Source organism: Azolla caroliniana, unplaced genomic scaffold (genome assembly GCF_043228905.1).
Source record: "Azolla caroliniana isolate FFs.n. ecotype wild unplaced genomic scaffold, voAzoCaro1.0.p SCAF_4, whole genome shotgun sequence".
Classification (NCBI taxonomy): domain Eukaryota; kingdom Viridiplantae; phylum Streptophyta; class Polypodiopsida; order Salviniales; family Salviniaceae; genus Azolla; species Azolla caroliniana.
Genome location: NW_028230439.1, coordinates 7,028,540 through 7,047,540, shown reverse-complemented (window position 1 = coordinate 7,047,540; position 19,001 = coordinate 7,028,540). Strand labels below are relative to the sequence as shown.

At 38.0% G+C, this 19,001-nt stretch overlaps 2 protein-coding genes across 3 annotated transcripts; one reads left to right on the top strand and one right to left on the bottom strand.

The window, feature by feature from the left end:
• The first annotated feature begins 7,688 nt into the window (after positions 1-7,688).
• LOC147864998 (uncharacterized) lies at positions 7,689-14,217 on the top strand. 2 transcript variants are annotated; one of them, XM_087317688.1, is made up of 10 exons: positions 7,689-7,859; positions 10,755-10,983; positions 11,050-11,210; positions 11,293-11,438; positions 11,534-11,596; positions 11,674-11,766; positions 12,479-12,640; positions 12,723-12,850; positions 12,942-13,093; positions 13,773-14,217. In XM_087317688.1, the coding sequence occupies exons 1-10, from the start codon at positions 7,745-7,747 to the stop codon at positions 14,096-14,098; spliced, it is 1,575 nt and encodes a 524-aa protein (XP_087173814.1). In that variant the 5' UTR covers positions 7,689-7,744; the 3' UTR covers positions 14,099-14,217. The 2 variants fall into 2 exon arrangements, with proteins under 2 accessions (XP_087173814.1, XP_087173813.1); XM_087317687.1 differs by having other exon boundaries at positions 10,737-10,983.
• Positions 14,218-15,778: 1,561 nt separating this feature from the next.
• LOC147864997 (uncharacterized) lies at positions 15,779-17,409 on the bottom strand. Its single transcript, XM_087317686.1, has 3 exons — positions 17,205-17,409; positions 16,381-16,472; positions 15,779-16,291 (listed from the first exon to the last, which is right to left on the bottom strand). Exons 1-3 carry the CDS (start codon positions 17,260-17,262, stop codon positions 16,058-16,060), a joined length of 384 nt encoding a protein of 127 aa, XP_087173812.1. The 5' UTR covers positions 17,263-17,409; the 3' UTR covers positions 15,779-16,057.
• Between the last annotated feature and the right edge of the window lie 1,592 nt (positions 17,410-19,001).

Below are 19,001 nucleotides of genomic sequence, written 5' to 3'. Positions count from 1 at the left end.
GCTTCCCTGATCCAACACCTAGAAATACATGCACAAAATCCAATAACATTGACCTTGACCTTGCTGTTTCATGACATACCCAATGAAGTGTCACTGAGTAAAAGCCCTTCAAACTACTATTTGACCAACCATCAAATGTTATGGAAAATCTTGATTGGCATTTCGATAGCAAATCTATCACCTGACGACGCAACACCACATACATTTCTAGGATAGAACGCTTAATTGTGCGTCTTGACTTTACTTGATATCCAGGTACAATTTGTTGCATGAACTCCTTAAATTCAGGTGATTCCACATGTGCATGGGGCAATGTTCCCTTCACAATATACTTCACGATGGCAGCATCAATTTTCTTCTCTAAAACATGAGATACTCTAGCTGACTCAATTGAAGATTGAATGTGCTGTGATATACCTTAATTTTGGTCTAGGTCGCTTGATAAACGATGCTTTTCTGCTAAATGTTTGGCTATAGTGCCTGTGGATGTTGTAGAAGACCAACAAACATGGCAATGATGGCATCGTCGTCGAGGTGTGCCATTATCCATATAAAATATGATGTGAGCATCTGTCCATGATGTGCGTAGCCTTTTTCTTGAGGTACTTGTTGACCCACGACTAACATCAATTGAAGATGAGTTCATTGCAGCATCAGTTTGAGATGATGATTCCATTTTATGGTGTCCTATAAAATTCAATTAACTCAATTAGCACATTTCAAATACATTATAATGAGAAAAATAAATGAAGTAGAAAGTTTGCTAAGTTAGCTAAGAACAGTAAAACAACCATTATGTCTAATGGCAAACATAGAAAGATAGACATGTTAACATAGAAAGATACATTGTTACATTGCTAAGTTAGCTCAACTTGGTGGCTTTTTGAGATTCTTGGGGAGGCAAAGGATTTCAAGACCATAGAATTTCTCATGGAAGACATAGTTAAGGATCAAGTTAGTTTGATACCGAATGCTTTCATAGCTATTGCCAGGGTCTATGCTTATGTTGGAATGCTTGAAGCTTCTGTCACAGCCTTTGAAAGGATGGAGAAATATGACTGTATTCCCAATTCCCATACATTTAACATAATGATTGATGCATTGGTGAAAGCAGGGTTTCCAAAGCAAGCTTATGGGATGTATGATAAGATGCTTCAGCATGTTTTGTTAACAAACTTGTATATATGTAACCTTCTTGTTTATTCCTTCTAGCAAGAAGAGAAACCAGGAGATGTTGCATTATTTAAGATGATGAAAGAAAAGGGAGAAGTGCCCAACATAAACACTTATAATTTCCTTGCCAATGGCCTTTCAAAAGCAGGTGAGGGAAGATGTTATGTTATGTGATTTAATCAAATTTAGTTATAATTAAATCTGAGAGAGAATTTTGGACCTATTTTATGAAGCACCATAAGCCAAATCCCGAGTCTAATAAGCATAAAGATAATGTCAAGAGGAATCTTGTATATATAAATAATTCCATAGAGCAGTAAATCGCAATGAAACTAACATCCCATGCACTGAAGTTCTGGCTGCACAATACAATACAAATATAAAGTAAAGTATTGGGAACAGTGATAAGGGTTCGGCCCAATTTGTGAGAAACCGATTAAATGCAATGGAACTATATGTTATGGTGCACTATACAAATGTAATGCAGAGGAAACCCGGAAATGATAAGGTTTCAATCCAATTTATTAAAAACGATGTGATAATAAATTCCACCATCAAGAGCATGATTTACTTCTCATACATGTCTAAAATGATCTTCAACTCATCAGTCAAAGAGAAGACTGCAATTTTTTCATGTTAACTAAAAGGAAAAACTTAGCATGTGTTATGGATCATACCTGTGTTATGGAGAGTCTGGAGTCTGAAGAGCAATGAAGTGGTGATTGGTGGTTGCCGCCTCAGCCTACACAATGCCACCTGTGTAGTGCGCCTCCTGAATCCTTTCTGTTCGATAGTTGTGTCTGTCTGTCTGTAGATACACTGTAGTTTGTAGTATGTACTTACTACTACTAACTAGTATTAGGTCCATAGTAAAAATAAGAAGGGTATAATTTATAAAATAGAAAATTTAGGAAGGGTATAATTTATAAAATTGAAAATTTAGGGCTAGGGTAAGAACCTATAAACCTATAAACCGAACCAAATTAATAGAAACCGTTAAACCGATAAAACCAATAAACCGATAAACCGATAAATGTTAAACCGAACCGAACCGAAACCAAACCGAACTTTCATTCTTTAAACCAAACCAAACTCATTATTTAATTTTGAATCGATAAACCGTTAAGCCACGGTTTAACGGTTCGGTTCGGTTTGAGCCGAAACCGTGCCCATTGCTAGTGGTGACTTCAATTCATTGGAATATAACCTTTCAAAAAACAAACCACAACTCAAGAGCCTCAATGGCAATATCGACTTCCATGGACTCTTTCTCGAATATCAACAAATGTAAACATCTTCTACAAAGTTCGATATTTGGTACTCGGAGTATTTTACATCATTGTATAAGAAATGTCGTAAACTCCTTGGTAGCTAGGTTCAAGTTGTAGCCTTCGGGCGTTTTTTCTTAATACTATTGAAGAAAATCCTTTAAAAAAGAAAAACAAACCACAACTATATAGAAAGGTAGAGGCAACACTTTCATTATAAGAACTCCTTATTGTGATAATGTGAGTTTAAAGAAAGGGTCCATGGACACTTGATGAAGATGAAAAGCTCCTACCTTACCTGCAACATCATGGCCATGGAAGGAGGAGATCTCTTCCCAAACATGCAAAAGAGGACAAAGAAAGACAAAATAACAGCTACAATAAGTATATTTAGAAAAGACAAAGTAACAGTTTCAAGGTCTCCGCCTACCCATCATATCAAATATAGTGTGCGTAGGGTGTGAGAGTATTTTGTACATTTAAGTTATTACATCGAGTTCTTACTATAATAGTCTTCTTAATACAAAGTTCTTCTTGTTATACATTTGTATCAAATGTTCTTCCTCTTTGTTCCAACTCTTCTTTTACTTTGGTTCAGTCTTCCATACATTGTATTAGAGCATAGTTACATGATCTAAATCTCACGGGTGCACTATTTCTACAATCAAGCACAAATTCCTAAGGCAAGCATTATAATATCACAGAGTTGATTGTAGAAGAGTAGAAAGTATACTTCCTTCTTCAATTTGTCCAAGTTATACTTCCAAGGTAGAAAGTATACCTTGGACAAATTGAAGAAGAAAAACTTCAAAAAATGGAAGACTCAGATGAAGGTTCTACTTGATGTTTAGGAACTCTTTGAAGTGATAACTAGTGTTACTCAAGAACTTGAAAATCGATAGTCAGATGAATGAAAGGAGTGACAAAAATTGGACAAAAGAGTTAGATTGGAGATAATACTAAATGAAGATGAAAAATAATAAGATGTTATTCGAAAAACTCACATTTGCAAATACAATGTGGACAAAAGTAAAGGAACTATATGCTCCTCAAGATGGTAAAACTAGAATTCATTCTTTAGCTACTATGTTTAACATGTGTGGATAACGGGAGGAAAAAGATGTCCCTTCCTACTTATCAACTTGGGAGGCAGCCAAATACGATGTAACTATTGCTAACAATTACATCTTAGAAGACATGAAGATTGGCTTAGTACCAAGCAAACTCCCCGAATCTTGGGGAATGTTCTTCACTATGCATAGTAGCACTACAACATTGTCTAAGTTGTTAGAGATGATTTCTGATGTAAGCATAAAATAAGGAAATAGATAGTAAAGAGAAAGAGAGAGAAAGAGGGTGTTGATCCACTTGACCACCCCCGAGTGAAGGGATCAAGTTGGACCTGAGCCTTGAACGACTTCCAGACACTCGCCATTGCATCGAGTCGTACTTGGGCGCACACTCACCGTAAGATCACAATCTCATTGTAATCGAATAATGTGTTAATGAGGATAGCTAGGCCTCATATTTATAGCGAAACCTAAGGCCCCCAAGTAAGTTCACACTTGGCCCTTGTGAGTTGTCTCAATCCCTACGATTAAAAATAATCATCCCTTCTTTACACTCTCGATTAACCCTCACACTTTTATCCTCATGTGTAGAATACTACGGTAGCATCTTTTATAGACTTTTGTTTTTTCTACCAATAGATTTTTACTTTTTCAACTGCTCTTAGGCTACCACAGTCATACATATTGAAAAGAGTAAAGTGCGGAAGCGTGAAGACTTTACTGACTTCACCGGATATTAACAGAAAAGAAGCTTCAATACACATAGAGAGTACACAGGAAAGACAGAGAGAGTAGAACAATATATACTCAAATTCAAAAAATATCACTTTGTACATACAATGTGCTTAGTGAGCACTTTTATACAAGTCTATTAAAGGACTAACAGAAGTATTGACATGTACTTCAATGCTTGTACAAGTGACTGACACTAACTCCAAGAAATATGCCTACGTACTAGGCTAGGACTGTAGGCCTCTAACGGCCTATCGGTTACAATTCGATGCGGATCTTGGTTCCGGATACCAATATGGTTCTTTGTTCCGCATACCGATCTAGCTCTAGCTTATTCAGCTAATCCGGATCCGGTGAGCTTATCTGCTCAACACTCCCCCTCAAGCTCAACATGAGGTCGGATCATGGTGTCAGTGTCTGCCACTCCTTTCCTTCGGCTCCTCTTTGTGTCTTCCTGCCTTGCTCGCGCTCCTCGACCTTCTCGGTCGGCTTGTCTGCTCAACAGGCCCATCTTAGCTCCTCCATTGTTGTGACTTCGACGCTTGTCAACCCGTCGACTCCTCCGTGTCGGTGTTGACTTACGCGGCCTTCTTGTTCGCTTGGCCTCCAAGTGATTCAGCTCGTCCAAATCGGCAGTTTCCGATTCGTTCTCGCTCTTATTCGAGTTGGTTGTCTCCACCTCGTCCTTGGTCTTCAGGCCCTTCACAACATCGGGCCACGTCCGTGTCTTGGCCTTCTTCCCTTGGTCGGCTTTGTCCTTCTTGACTCTACCGCCGTTGCCGCTTGTTCCGACTTTCTTGGATGTGCCGACTTCTTCCGTCATCTCGATTTCCTTTTTCTTCTTGTCTCCCCCTATTTCGGTTGTTTCCTTCGCAACGATTGATTGTCCGATGCCTTTGCTTGTTTTTGCGGTTTTCATTCCCATTTTGATTTCCTCCTTTCTCCCCCTCAAGAGCGGCATGTCGAGATGTTGAATACCAAGCATCTCCAAGAAGTGTTGCAACTTGTCGGTTCCAAGAGACTTGGTGAAAATGTCGGCAACTTGTCGGTTCGTCCGAACATACCGAAGTTCGACTTCACCATTGAGGACTCGTTCATGTACGGAGTCATAATGCACCTCAATGTGCATATTTCAAGCCTGAAATATAGGATTCTCAAAACGGGATAGTCAGCGTGTGTTGGGTTGGGCTGCATTACTCCTTCAATACAGCTCTAGTATCCTTGTTCGACAAGGTACTGATGCATCTTGTACTACCAAGATGCGAAGTTTGTCCCGTCGAGCTTCTCCGTAGGAAGAGCGCTTCCCATCTGAGTATTCATGATGATTTCTTCTCTGTTTCTTGGACTGGTTCTATTGATCGTCAATATGTAGAACACCATAGTCAATTAGTCTTGATAAAAAAACCACACGCTTTGATACCATGTAAAGAAAGGAGAGTGATTGTATGTAGCAACAGGACAATGTGTGTGTGTGTGTGTGTATGAGCACTTATGAGAAACAAAGAGAGTCATAATGTCACAGACATGACAACAATCATGCCAAGATTTGAACTCTTGACGATTTGTATTATAGTCAAAGTGTTATGTTCTAACCAATACATCCAAATACATGGTTATGTTATATACATGTCCCTAGATTATTAGTAGAGAATCTATTTCAAGTTCTGGTAGTTTGTAGAAAGTTCTAGAACTAGAAGAATCTAGAATATTCTCTTGAATATTCTCCTAAATATTCTAATACATGTACTTCGACTCATAGTATAAATACTTGTAACCTTCGTGGTCCCTTTGAAGGGATTCAGCGCCAGTCATGGACATATCAATCTAGTATCTTGTTTCGCTCATCTTCTCTCCTTAATCTTCATCTCTATCTTTATGCTCTTGTGTCATTCCGTCATCGCTCCGTCGTAGCCTCATCATCCGTGCTCCGTCTTAGTCCGCACTTGGTGTGTCTATGACACATAAGATGAGAAAACTATGTATTACTTCCAACAGTAACAAAGTTACAAAATGTTGGTTTAAATACCAACTAAACTAGGGCAAGGGCCCTTTCTACTATTTACAATACTAGGTTGGTATGTCCATGAGCTAGTGTGAAACCCATTTCTATGGGAAGTTGAGTTCGATTCTCAACAAGCATAAACTTAATTCAAAATAATAACACTATGTACATACAAATGTCCTACAAAACACTTTTTATACAAGTCCTGAAAAGGACTGACATGTACTTCAATGCTCATACAAGCTACTAACAATAACTCCAAGGAATATGCTTACGTACTAGGCTCGAACCGTAGGCTCCAATGGCCTACCGGTTCTTACTATTTCGGAGTACGATCCGGTTCTCCGGTCCGACTCTAGGTTTCGAATACCGATATATCTGGACACCTATCCGGTTCTCCGTTCCATATATTGATTCGGCTCTGGCTTATTCAGTCAATCTGGGTTCTGTTGAGCTTGCCCACTTAACGGGGGGGTGTAACACCACCAAAAATTTGCGATAAGGATGGATCGCCGATCGGATTCGGACTCGCGTGTCAATGCTCTTCGACTACGGGGATAAATGACTAAGAGAGAGAACTTGGATCCATTGAACTTCCGCCCAACCACCCTTTGTCCAACTTATATAGAAGATCCTCTTTATTCTCTCATAAGTCTCCCATATAGTACATCAGTACCCTATATCAATCATAATGGTATTAAATACAAATCACTAGGGAGATTCCATTCCCCCACACAGGTACTTGACTACATTTAAAGTTTATTGAATGCCTAGGGAGATTCCATTCCCACACATAGGACTTGACTCCATTGGATTATTTGAATGCATAGGGAGATTCCCTTCACCCACAAAGGTACTTGAGTACTTTGGGGTATTGAATGCACTAGAGGTTACATTCCCCATGTGCACCTTGGCAATTGAACACGTGCAACCCATGCCTCACACCTTGGGTCATAGGTGTCTTCTCCATCCATTGAAAAGACTTAGAAGCCCACGACTCTTACCTTGAGTCATGGGCACCTTCTCTATCCGTTGAGAAAGGCACTCACCTCAATCCGTCGAGGTGGGTGTTGTGGTTCTAATCATGTAACCCCTCAACACATCGGATGTGTTACAGGGGGGGATGGAACAAAAAATACATGATAAAGCCCTCACGCATGTACGCACACACACAATGTGTGTCTACATACATACATACATACATGTATGTATGTGTGTGTGTGTGTGTGTGTGTGTGTGTGTGTGTGTGTGTAGTATGTATGTATATATGTATCAGTATGTATGTAAGTAGTATGCATGTATGTGTGTAAGTATGTATGTATGTATGTATGTATGTATGTATGTATGTACAGCATGAAAGCCCCCACTTTGCTGCTTCTGCTGCAAGCAATTTCGACGAAGTTTGTTCTCGTCTGTTCGTAGCTTCACTTCTGAGGGTTTGTTCTCGTCTGTTCGTAGCTCCACGACGAAGAAGAAGGAGGACGAAGACAAAAGGAACGATGCCCCCCTGGTTTTCGATCCATCTCTCATGGCTTCTCTTACTCATCGCTGCCCCTGTCTTCTCCTTCCAAGACATTTTCCTTGCTGATCCCGCACCTCCTCCTCTTATTCAAGGTAATCATTTTTCTTACACGTCTTTCGTTTGAAAATTTCTGTAGGTCTTCTAGCACCACACTGTGGAGGACAAAGGACTTGTTAGGTTTCTAATTTTCAAGACTGGAGGAAAAAGAATTTGTTCGATTTTTTCTGGTTTTCAAGAGTGAAGAAGAAAAGGAACTTGTTCGAATTTTTCTAGTTTTCAAGGATGAAGAACTTGCTCGATCTTTCTAGTTTTCAAGAGTGAAAAACTTGCAGATTCTTTAGCTTCTAGATTGAAATAAATAGAACCGCATTATATTTCGAGCTTTCCAAAACTGAAGGAAAATGAACATGGATTTATTTGGAATCTTCGAGAATTCCATGCTTTTCCATGACTAGTACCCTTAGATAAACTTTCAAATGTAGAACATTTACATCAGAAACGATGAATCATAAACTGTTCATGTTTTGAAAGACATGCATTGTTTGATCCATGAAATCCTAGAGACTTGTGGTTGAACTCCCCAGGTCCATTGAGCTTTCCAAAAATGTAGAATAATACGAGCTTATACTGCGTAATTTGGAGAGCTGCAAAAGTTAGATTCCAAAGGAAATGTAAGTGGAGAGGGCCGGGAAGGGAAGGGGGGGCTGGAATCATATACATTAGTTCGATTGCTGCTTGATTGGTGTTCACAAGACATAATTTTGAGTTCTCCTAGTTAATTCAACTTTCCCTCTAGAAACCATAAGAACAAATATTTCACAGAATGGAAGAACATGAACAATTAGGTGTCCAAAAGAAATGGAAAATTCGGTGTATGAATTATGGACAGTCGTTTTTGAAGTCTTTAGGCGAATTCAACTTTTTAAAAATATAGAAGTGTGAGATCTTATACTGCACATAATAGAAACTGACAAATAATTAGGTTTCAAAAAAAATTGGACACATATTTTTGAATTTTTGGTGCTCAAAAATTGTGATGACTTATACAGATGCATAAAAATCATTATTTAAAGAAAACCATACAAGTTACTGATTCATACTTAGATCAACTTATTGCCTAATTGATTAATTCAGAGTTTTGGTAGATGAGTATGTTATATTGATGAACTTATAACAACATGCTAGTAATATATCCAACTGCAACATTCTTTACATGTGACTAGTCTGTCCAGTAGCGATATTGTCTCTGCGCACGCACACAATGGTATGTGCACAAACATACACACATGCTCACACTATCTCTCTATCATCTCTTGTGATGAGTCAGTGTATTTGACCTTTAAGTTGATTCAAACTGTGTAGATATATAATATTTGTGGGTAATAAAAACATCCTTGGCATTTGCTATTAACAAATCGAACTGTCACCATTATTTGGAACCTGTGCTCATGATTGTAATGTACTTTTGATAATTAATATGTCACTTTCCCATGCCTTGTATCCATCACCATATGATGGATCTCGAATGCCAAATATAGCCCATACACAACAAAAAAAATACAAAAAAGTCATTTCCACTTCAAAGAAATGAGGTATGCTTTAATAGTCGTGGAAGACATGGCACAATGCTGAGGGCATGGAGACCATTTTTGTTGAAAATTGGTATCTTGGTGAAGGTTTGACTGTGTGGAACAGGTCAATAAAGTGGTCCCAAATGAGGTGATTGGGCACAAAAGGTTCCGTTATCTCTAATAGACTCACATTACAAAAGTTATTCATGGCACTTTTAATTAACCATCGATATTACATTTCACTTTACTGTTTAGGATGATTCTGCTTTCCATAGTCGTAAGAAAGTATTGGCTTTTATCAGAGTTTCTAGCATGATCTTTTCCGAGTAGTGGTTGATCTTAAATTTCTGAATTTCTCATTTATATCAACTGGTCATGATACTTTATTTCTGTCACTTTTAATTAGTCCTTAATATTACAATTCACTTTATTATTAGGCTGATTCGGCTGGTGATATCGATAAGAAAGTATTGGCCCTTTTTAGATTTTGTAGTATTGGGGTTTATCTTCCTTGTTATCGACAAATAAAGGTCATTATCACTTGACATTGAAGCTACTTCCATCATTTTGGAGACCTCCCATCTTGGATCAACCAATGTTAGAGATCTTTCGAAGGCAAAAGTCTGTCCACCTAAGGTCACAATGTTAAGTGCTCAGTTAATGAGATTCTTTGGTATCTTAGGCTGTTCTAATTTAGTTATACTTCTTTTTGTTTGTTGTTATCGAAGATGAGACAGCATTTTAAGGTGTAATCTCTTGTTTGGTCTCATATTCCATTTTGCCCTTCATGTTTAACTCTATTAAAGTTTATTAGATTTCACCCAAATTGTAATCAGAGCGTAAACCATTGGTACAATATTAAACTTAAGGTCATGCATACAATCTCTACATCTGTTGATGACTTTGGTTTCCCTCCTCGAAGAATATGGTTTTGTAGTTTGGTGCGACATATGTAATAATGTGTGAAATGTGAGCCTGCACATCTTTCACAAGCTGTGATGAAAGAAAACCTCATTCATGGAGGATTCTATTCATGCATCCTCTTTCCAAACTATTTTGTCACATCTTCCATTCATCTGGAACTCAATAGAGAATATTATAGATTTTTGTCGTCCGCGACAAGGCCAACTTTGAACTATGGGACCAAATAAACGTGTCATCTTGTATGTAAATCCTTCCTAAGAAGGGGTTTACCACTGTTGTAAAAACTCTATGTGAGAAAAGGCATTAACATATTTGCTCACCTCTCTTGGTGGATATTGTATGACACTTAAATTATCATGGCCTGCTTCTTGTGAATTACCTTATATGCTGAGCATGCAAAAAGGAAGTGATATTTATTTTCCTCTGGGTTTTCATTGCATACCTTGCATATCTTAATACGGGAGAGAGAGAGAGAGAGATTGAATTTTGCAGATGTTATGCTTGACTCCTCTGTAACTGTACGACATTCCATGGGATCATTCATTGAGATGTCTCCGGGAGTAAAGCATGGTGAATTGATATCTTGTATACGCTTGCGTATACCAAATGTTTCTAGGCTGAGAAATTTGTTAAAGTATGCACATTCATTTCGAGTCAAGATTGAGGCATCAACAAGGAGTTCACTGCAGAACTCTCAGAAAGTTGATATTTGTTTCCATGGGTAAGGACGCTTTGTCAATAATGTTTTTGACAGTGCCGTGTAATAATGTTTTCTTTCTATTTGTAGGAATGAATCGATGGGACTGGGAAAATGCATGAAGGAGAATTGGCAGTCTCTTGAAAAAGGAACTTGGACTGGAATAATGTCTCCCTTTGAGATAAAATATGTTGATATACGAATGCGAGATTCAATTACAGATTTTCCATTGGAAGTCTCTGTTCATGAAGGTATCATACTTGTTCTGCAGGTAACCTCATAAATTCTCTTAAAAGAACTTTGAAACGTCATTCATTCAACACGATGATGCAGAATTTTGGCCATTTCGACTGGTCTTTTTGGCTGGTGGTTTGGTGTTTTTGCTAGTAGCTCCTGTTATAAGCAGCTGGGTGCCATTCTATTACAGCAGTGCTATGATGCTTGGGATTTTTCTGATTGTCTTGATACTTCTATTTCAGGCAAATAGTTCTACCATTCATACATTCTCATAAATAACACCATGGCCTTGTTTATGTCTACATCTTTTACTCATTCTTGGTTTCTTATTATTCAGGGCATGAAACTCCTACCCACTGGACGAAAGAGTACACTTTACATTCTCATATATGGCTCAGTGGTTTGGGAACTTTACTTTGTCTTTTATTACTTTCTTACTATTATTTGTTTACTTTTGTTGACAATACTAAATGGCAGGTTGGAATGGGTACAGTTATTTTGCATTATTTTACTGGTTTGGTATCATCTATTCTTGAAGAAATTGGTATAAGCAATGAGGCATACAACCCTGTAAGTTATAAGCAACCTTGCCTTCACTTGTTTGAATTTCAAACTTAAGAAGAGGTTTAATCAACTGGTGCACTAGTACCCTCATTGTTGATCATTTCTTAAATTGAATTGTTCGCACGTGTGACAAATTCAATTTAAAATCAAAGCAAGCACATAATTTTAAGAAACTCATGTGTAATTTTAATTGAATTTTGCACTGAACTTATAGAAAAAGAAAAGGGCCCCAATTGTTGTAACAATATGGTTAGAAAAAATAAAATGGTCTGATTTGAATGTTATGTATGCTCAATAATCAGTTCTGTCATGGTTCAAATAAATTTACTCTTTGGGTGCCTGCAATTTGCCCCAAATGCTTCACATAATTATGATCAAAAAAATAAAAAATCTCCATGATATCATTTTGTTCCAGGTTTTTATATGAACAATTAATCCTGCATAAGAAATACTTCTAATACCATATTTATAAAAAGTATTGTAAATGTCAGTGAATGAGACATTCTATGTTCTTTCTTAGCTTGCTTAATGCTTTAACTATTTTTATATTCTTGAGAAGAAGGCCACCAGTATCAGGAATAACATGCTAATGTAGGCTGTAGCACTCATTTCTTGGAAATATAAAGGATAACTTATAAATCCTTGTAAATAAAGAGAGAAGGCTCACAGCATATGTTTATTATGCTATCCTTTTTTAATCAGGGAATTTTATTTTTAGGTTGCAATATTTGTGATTGTTGGCATAGCACTGATGGGAGCATGGCTAGGATATTGGGGAGTGCGCAAGATGGTACTATCTGAAGATGGCACAATTGATGTTGGGACTGCCCAATTTGTAAAATGGGCCATTCGTATAGTAGCTTCCATTATGATCCTGCAGGTAGGCTGTGGATTTCTATTTCATAGAAAAACCACCGAGATACTGTTATAATTTTTTTCTGTTCATCTGCATGTTTACCCAGAGTTCCCATGATCCTCTACTTGCCATGATAGCTTTAATATTTGGGATCTCTTTAACTTGGATCATCAAAAAGCTGCATTTCCAAGATTTAATGGATGTCGGTGATGGATTACTATTACTCGTGCAAGAGTAAGTTTAAATGTGATATTTATTATACACACATTTTTTCGTCTTTAAAAATGATTGTTTGAGCATGTGATAACTTTGCATTTGTATGTAGGCATCTTTATAACAAGAAGCGCTACAGTTTCAAAAGCAAGCTGAACAGCACAGCTTCTCAGCAGTTTGCAAAGGCAGAATTCTTATCTAAAAATGATGCACTCCTAAGATCTCAAATGAGATCACCACATCAAGCTTCACCAACTCTCTCCAGTAAGAACCATAAACTTGTGATTTTCTTTGTGACATTGTAATTTGTGTGTGAGTTGGGCTTTCCTAACTGTTTCCGCTGTTCTGCTCATGGTGGTTAATTTCCCATGATAGTGATTTTGGGATGTATTGGGGAAAAGCCCATGTAGTGTAAATTATTTGGTGTCCTGTGCTAGTATGTCCCAAGATTCCTTCTCAGCCAACAATGGTGGAAAATCTCAAATGCCAATTTGGGGTTCAGTCTTGGAAGGTGTTGCACAATTAATTTAGTAAACCCATCACTGTTACAAGTAGCTGCACAGAATAGAAATGATGGTTCCCAGGTTCTGGAAATGAGCTCATATCTGTTTCCAACATATCAAAATGCAAAATGAAAGATTTCATAAGCTTCGACGATTTATGAATGTGCCAGTTTTTCCAGTACATATAATTGCACAATGTTTTGTCAGCAGTTTCTACCACTGTTATTAGTTAGAACTTAGAAGTGTGGGTAGCTAGGTTCAGAGAGGGTTTAGAGGGATTACTATGCTTTATGAATTTAGGAAGTCTTTTTGTGCTTCTTGTCAGAACCATTGTCAATTTCTTTGTGAAACTTTGGATGATATATATATATATATATATATATATATACATAATTTCGTTTGTAATCTGGGTGCACTAAAAGTTGATACTTCAAATGTAGGGAGATTAGAGGAGACTCCACCAAGAATTAATTTAAAGAACAATATTGAGGATCATTACTCATCTTTCCATAAGATGCCCTCAAAGAAGCAAATGAGTCCAGCTGAATGGACTAACTTTACGCAACGACATACGAGAAAGGCCATGCAAGAACTTACAGCATCTCCTAAGTTCTCTGATTGGTTTATGAAGAATGCTGATAGGGTTGTCATATTGCCCACTGAGCATAGGGAAGACAGAAACGCTGATGAGATTCAAACAACAGCATATATGCCACAGCTTGATGAAAGTGAAGAGGCGAGGAAGCCTCGGTTTTTTGGGTTGTAAATTCTTACTCACGAGTGAATGCAGGGTTATATCTTGTACAGAGTTGAATTGAATGGTTGTGTATATACATTCTTGGTCATAGTAATATAAATACTGGACTGAAGTAACTTTTTGCCATGCCATAGTCTTATTATTGCCCATCAAAATTGTAACAGTGTCACCCTCAAGTCCCGTGACACATAATGCACTTTACCCATGCAGTTCGTAAGGATCGAATTCTGGTTCTTGTTATTTTTTAGAGGAAACCAACAAATTATTGTAGCAGGGTGACGTTTGGAAAGTGTTCTCTTTGCAGTTCGGATTGTACATATGGATAATGTATGTGTATGAGAAATGAATCTGAATATGAAATGTGCAAAATTATCAACAATTATTTTAATTTAGTTCTGTACAATCAATTTTTTTTCTCTAGTTATATAGCTGTCCAATATTTTTGTTCAGATGTTTCTTTTTGTTCCTCTAACATGATCGTGTAACAGGCATATATGTGCTAATGTGAAGGCACATATTTGAAACTTTTATCTATTGCACTTTGTGTCGTAAACCTTTACTGTGCTGTCATTTCTCAATTATGGATTGTGCAAAATTCTCAGCAATTATTTTAATTATCTATTTGTGCAATAGACGTTTTGTGTCTCTAGCTATAGCTGTGCAGTATTTTTGCTTGGTAGTTCATTTTGCTCTTAACATAATCAAGTAAGAAGCATATATTTGCTAATGTGAGGCAACCTCTTAAATGTTACTACTGTTTATATATTTAACTTTGTTTCATAAACCTTCTTTGTGATAAGTTAACTTCAGGTAGACAATGTTTTTCTAGCATGCATGTGTCTTTCAGCAAAGAAGGGGAAGGAATGAAAGGCATGATCAGGATGATACACATACACAATGCATATCCTACATGCTTAAGGTAGGAACGAACTACACCTATTGCCTAAATCATGTGCAGTGCAAGGTATGGATATCAGGCTGATACAAATGCAATGCATCCTTACATGGTTTAAGATGGGAAATAAACGTATACACTAGGTAAACGAGATGGGGAATTTTACTAGTAATAATTGTGCTGGATGAATGTTGTCTGGATTTAAATACTTCAACAATTAACGTGCCATTAGATTGCAGCTATGCACTATTCTCTGTACAATGTCTTCATTGTTTTCTCACCTCTTAATCTCAGATATCCCTCCTTTTTTCGCATCATTCCTGTTTCTATTTTTAAGATTTCAACTGCTGTTCATTGAATGCGTTAGTTCACAAACCACTGTTTTTGTTTGCAAAGAGTACCACAAACAATTGTAAGGTACTACAAACATATCTAATAAAACATGAAACACATGCTTGAGGGGAGTTGCAACACAATAGTGCAAACTTCGCCAACTTCTATCAGTTGAGTTTCATTTTAAATTATAACCAATGAGCCATTCTATCTAAACAAGAATAGTAACTAACACAGACAGAACGGTAAGACAAGCTTCAATCACACCGATGCAAATGATTAACCAGGCTGACACTACTGCATTCATTAGCAAATGAATGAATTCCTGTATTAGTTAATGTCATTAACAGAATTATTATAGCGTTGTAAAAAAAACACTATCCGATCATAACTGACACATGGATATTCATATAACCTATGCATATAATACATATACAATAAGAAAAATATTATCGAAACCATGACAGAAGAGTCTGTAGTACTTTATAATCATGAAAGATATACAAATCAAAAGACTCACCGCCAATTACAATGAATCAGAAACCAAAATGAGAAAACAGAATCTTGGTTACTATAGTTCTAATGATGAACCACCAAACACCTGTATATATCATGTCATACACAACACGGTGCGTAACACAACAGAGATAGAGGGCTTTTAAGACGAGATACACCACCAGGATTGAGTCAGCTAGTGATACTTAGGTCAAACATGCGTTCATGAAAATAAGGATCATAATCTATCCACTTTGATTCCCTCTAGGACTTTGATGATATCCTTTGCTACCAGTAGGATCTCGAACAGCATCTACTTTAATCTCTCTTCCTACATTATGACCTTTCTTATCTGCTTCTTTGGGCTTTTGTTTGTTTTTGCTCTTCTTTGTACTAGCAGAATTCTGCTCTTGTTGTTTCAGTTGAGATGGTGGAGCTCCATGGGGTCCAAGGTAAATCGTTCCCGTTTCAACCTTATCCTGTTTGTATCAATTCACATCATACATTTTCATTATCAGTAAGAATGCAAAGAAGATATTATCTTTGTAAGTTTTAGCAATTGCAATACCTTTCTAACTAAATCAACTTTGACACTTTTAGCATCTTCAGAGGGTTGATCCTTCTCTGGTTTTAAAGTTGGAATTTCAAAGTCATCTGCATCTGCAGTCAGACAAAAAAACTACTACCTTAAAATATTTCTGCAGTGTTTCTGCAGAGTTGGATTCTTCAAGAGAACAAAATAATGTTTGTGGTTTTGGTGGTGATATGTCGAAGCAAGAGAAGAAAACTTGAGCTTCTTAAACTAGAATTATCATTTTGAGGTTCTAAACTGAACTGCAATTTTCCTGGACAATCATTTTCAGGTTCTCACATGGTCTTGTTTACTTCATGATTAACGGTTCTTTCCAAAGTTCTAAAGTCAACAGCAAAGTCACACTTTGACATTGCAGATAAGCAGATCTGAACTAGTCTGTTTCTTTCTTTCTTTTAAGCTTGAGCTAGAAGGATCACCTCTATGCAGATCATTTTATCTGCCAAATAAAAAGTTCAACATCCAACTGCCAAAGCCACGAGTTCTAAGCTGAAGCCACATGGAAGAAAAGAAACGAATCCATATCTGACTTTCGTTCCAAGAAGAGTCTGTTGAAGGCTATGAAATAACATCAATAGCAAGACTTTTACATTCATATAAGACTAAAGAAAGACAAGACAGATTTCTGATGTATCTCCGCACTACCGCGTCTCCATTTCTTGCAGTACATCGTTCCGTGGCAATGAAAACTTTGTTCAAAGAAGGAATCCGGTATGACTTTCGCAAAGATTCTTGACCCATAGAAGCCACGGCAGAACAGAAGAAAAACAACAGAAAGGAAGCGAAGCGAGAAAGCATACCCCAATCTTGCTCCTCCAGGGAAGCATCAACAAGAACCTCGGCGGGATGATGATCCATAGTGCTTCTCGGCAGAAGTGAAGCTCATGGATGTCTCGCAGGGGAAGGCTCTTGAGGTGGGCCGGGGGGGGATAGAGCAGGTCGCCAAAACACAGACCACGAATATAGCTATGGAATCATTTCAGGCAGGCAGGCAGGCAGGCAGACAGACAGACAGACAAGAGAGACAGAGAGGAACAATCTTGGAACTTCGTAAATGACGATGATGATGGGGTGGGGGTGGGGGGTGGGGGTAAGTCTTGCCATGATTAGGGCTGACGTGGCACTCCTACCCAGGTCAGGTCGAGGAGGAGGCGCCTGCCCGCCAGCAATCACGATGGTATGGCGAACCCGTGTGCCACACACACACACACATCATGCCTAGAGCATCATCATCGGAGAAGAGGGACTGAGAAAGTTTTAGGTGTTCATCCAATCGGGGGACATCGGAGGAGAAAGTCAGTTTAATTCGGACAGCTCGAAGACCCCTCCCCCCTCGGTCGTCGAAGAACGTCCTTGCTTGCCTGCCTTCCTTTACAAAACCCCTATGCCTAGGAGACGTGTGCACCATCGAACCATTCTTGTTTCAATCAATTGTTCTCATGGAAAGAGCCAAAGAGATTGTTGAAAAAGGAAGTGATAATAAAAACGAGAGAGAGAGAGAGAGAGAGAGAGAGAGAGAGAGAGAGAGAGAGAGAGAGAGATTATATTATCGTCTTCGGAGGTCAAATATGACCTATGAGACCAAAAATATTACATTTCATGTGATATGTGTGAAGGTGAGTAGCGACTCTCGATTTTCAAGAACTTTACCAATGAATGTTGCAATCGAGAGTGCACATCGTGGTTGTGAGAGAAATTCGTGCAAGGATTGGGCTTGATCGAAGAGATGTGGAAAGCATGGTTGAATATGATCAAAGGTAGAGCATTGTATCAAAGTGTGATACTCAGACTCTTGAACTTGTTTAGGGCAAAGTGTGCATAGTCGGCCACTCTCATCACTTGTGCCCCAACGCCCCATCTCACATCTTAATGCATGCGAGCTAAGTCGGATGGAAGCAATGGTTCGAATGGCAGATATCGGGATGGGCTCTAACATGTATCGATGTGTACGGCTTCCCCGTTCTGTGAAGAATATGGTTTTGTAGTTAGGTGCAACATTTGTAGTATAATGTGTGAAGCGTGAGCCACCACATTTGTCCCATGTCATGATACATTGGCGTTGCAAAAAGGAGAGAGAGAGAGAGAGAGAGAGAGAGAGAGAGAGAGAGAGAGAGAGAGAGAGAGAGAGAGATTATCGTCTTCAGAGGTCAAATATGACCTATCATTTTCACGTAATGTATGTAGAACTTTACTAATGTTTGTCGCAACTAAGAGTGCACATTATGACTATGGGAGAAATTTGTGCAAGGATTGGGTTTGAACAAAGATGCGTGGAAAGCCTATAAATACTATCATTATATGAGCCAAGTCATGATTTAGATGGGGGATCTCAAGAGTTTGATTGGACGTTTGTTGGAAATAGGAGATTGAATATTATCTCAACAAACAATGCTTATCACAAGTTGATAGACAAATATAAGTGGATGAAAGAAAGGGTTATAAAGATATGGGGTTTTCATAAGCCCATGACCTGGTGGTTTCATGCTTGATGGCTAGGATTGTTTGGAGGTGTATCAATTTAGTATGGACTTCTCTAACTGAAGTAAGCCTATCTTCCTTCAATTGGGTTTTTTGCACATATGGAGAACAATGAGTCG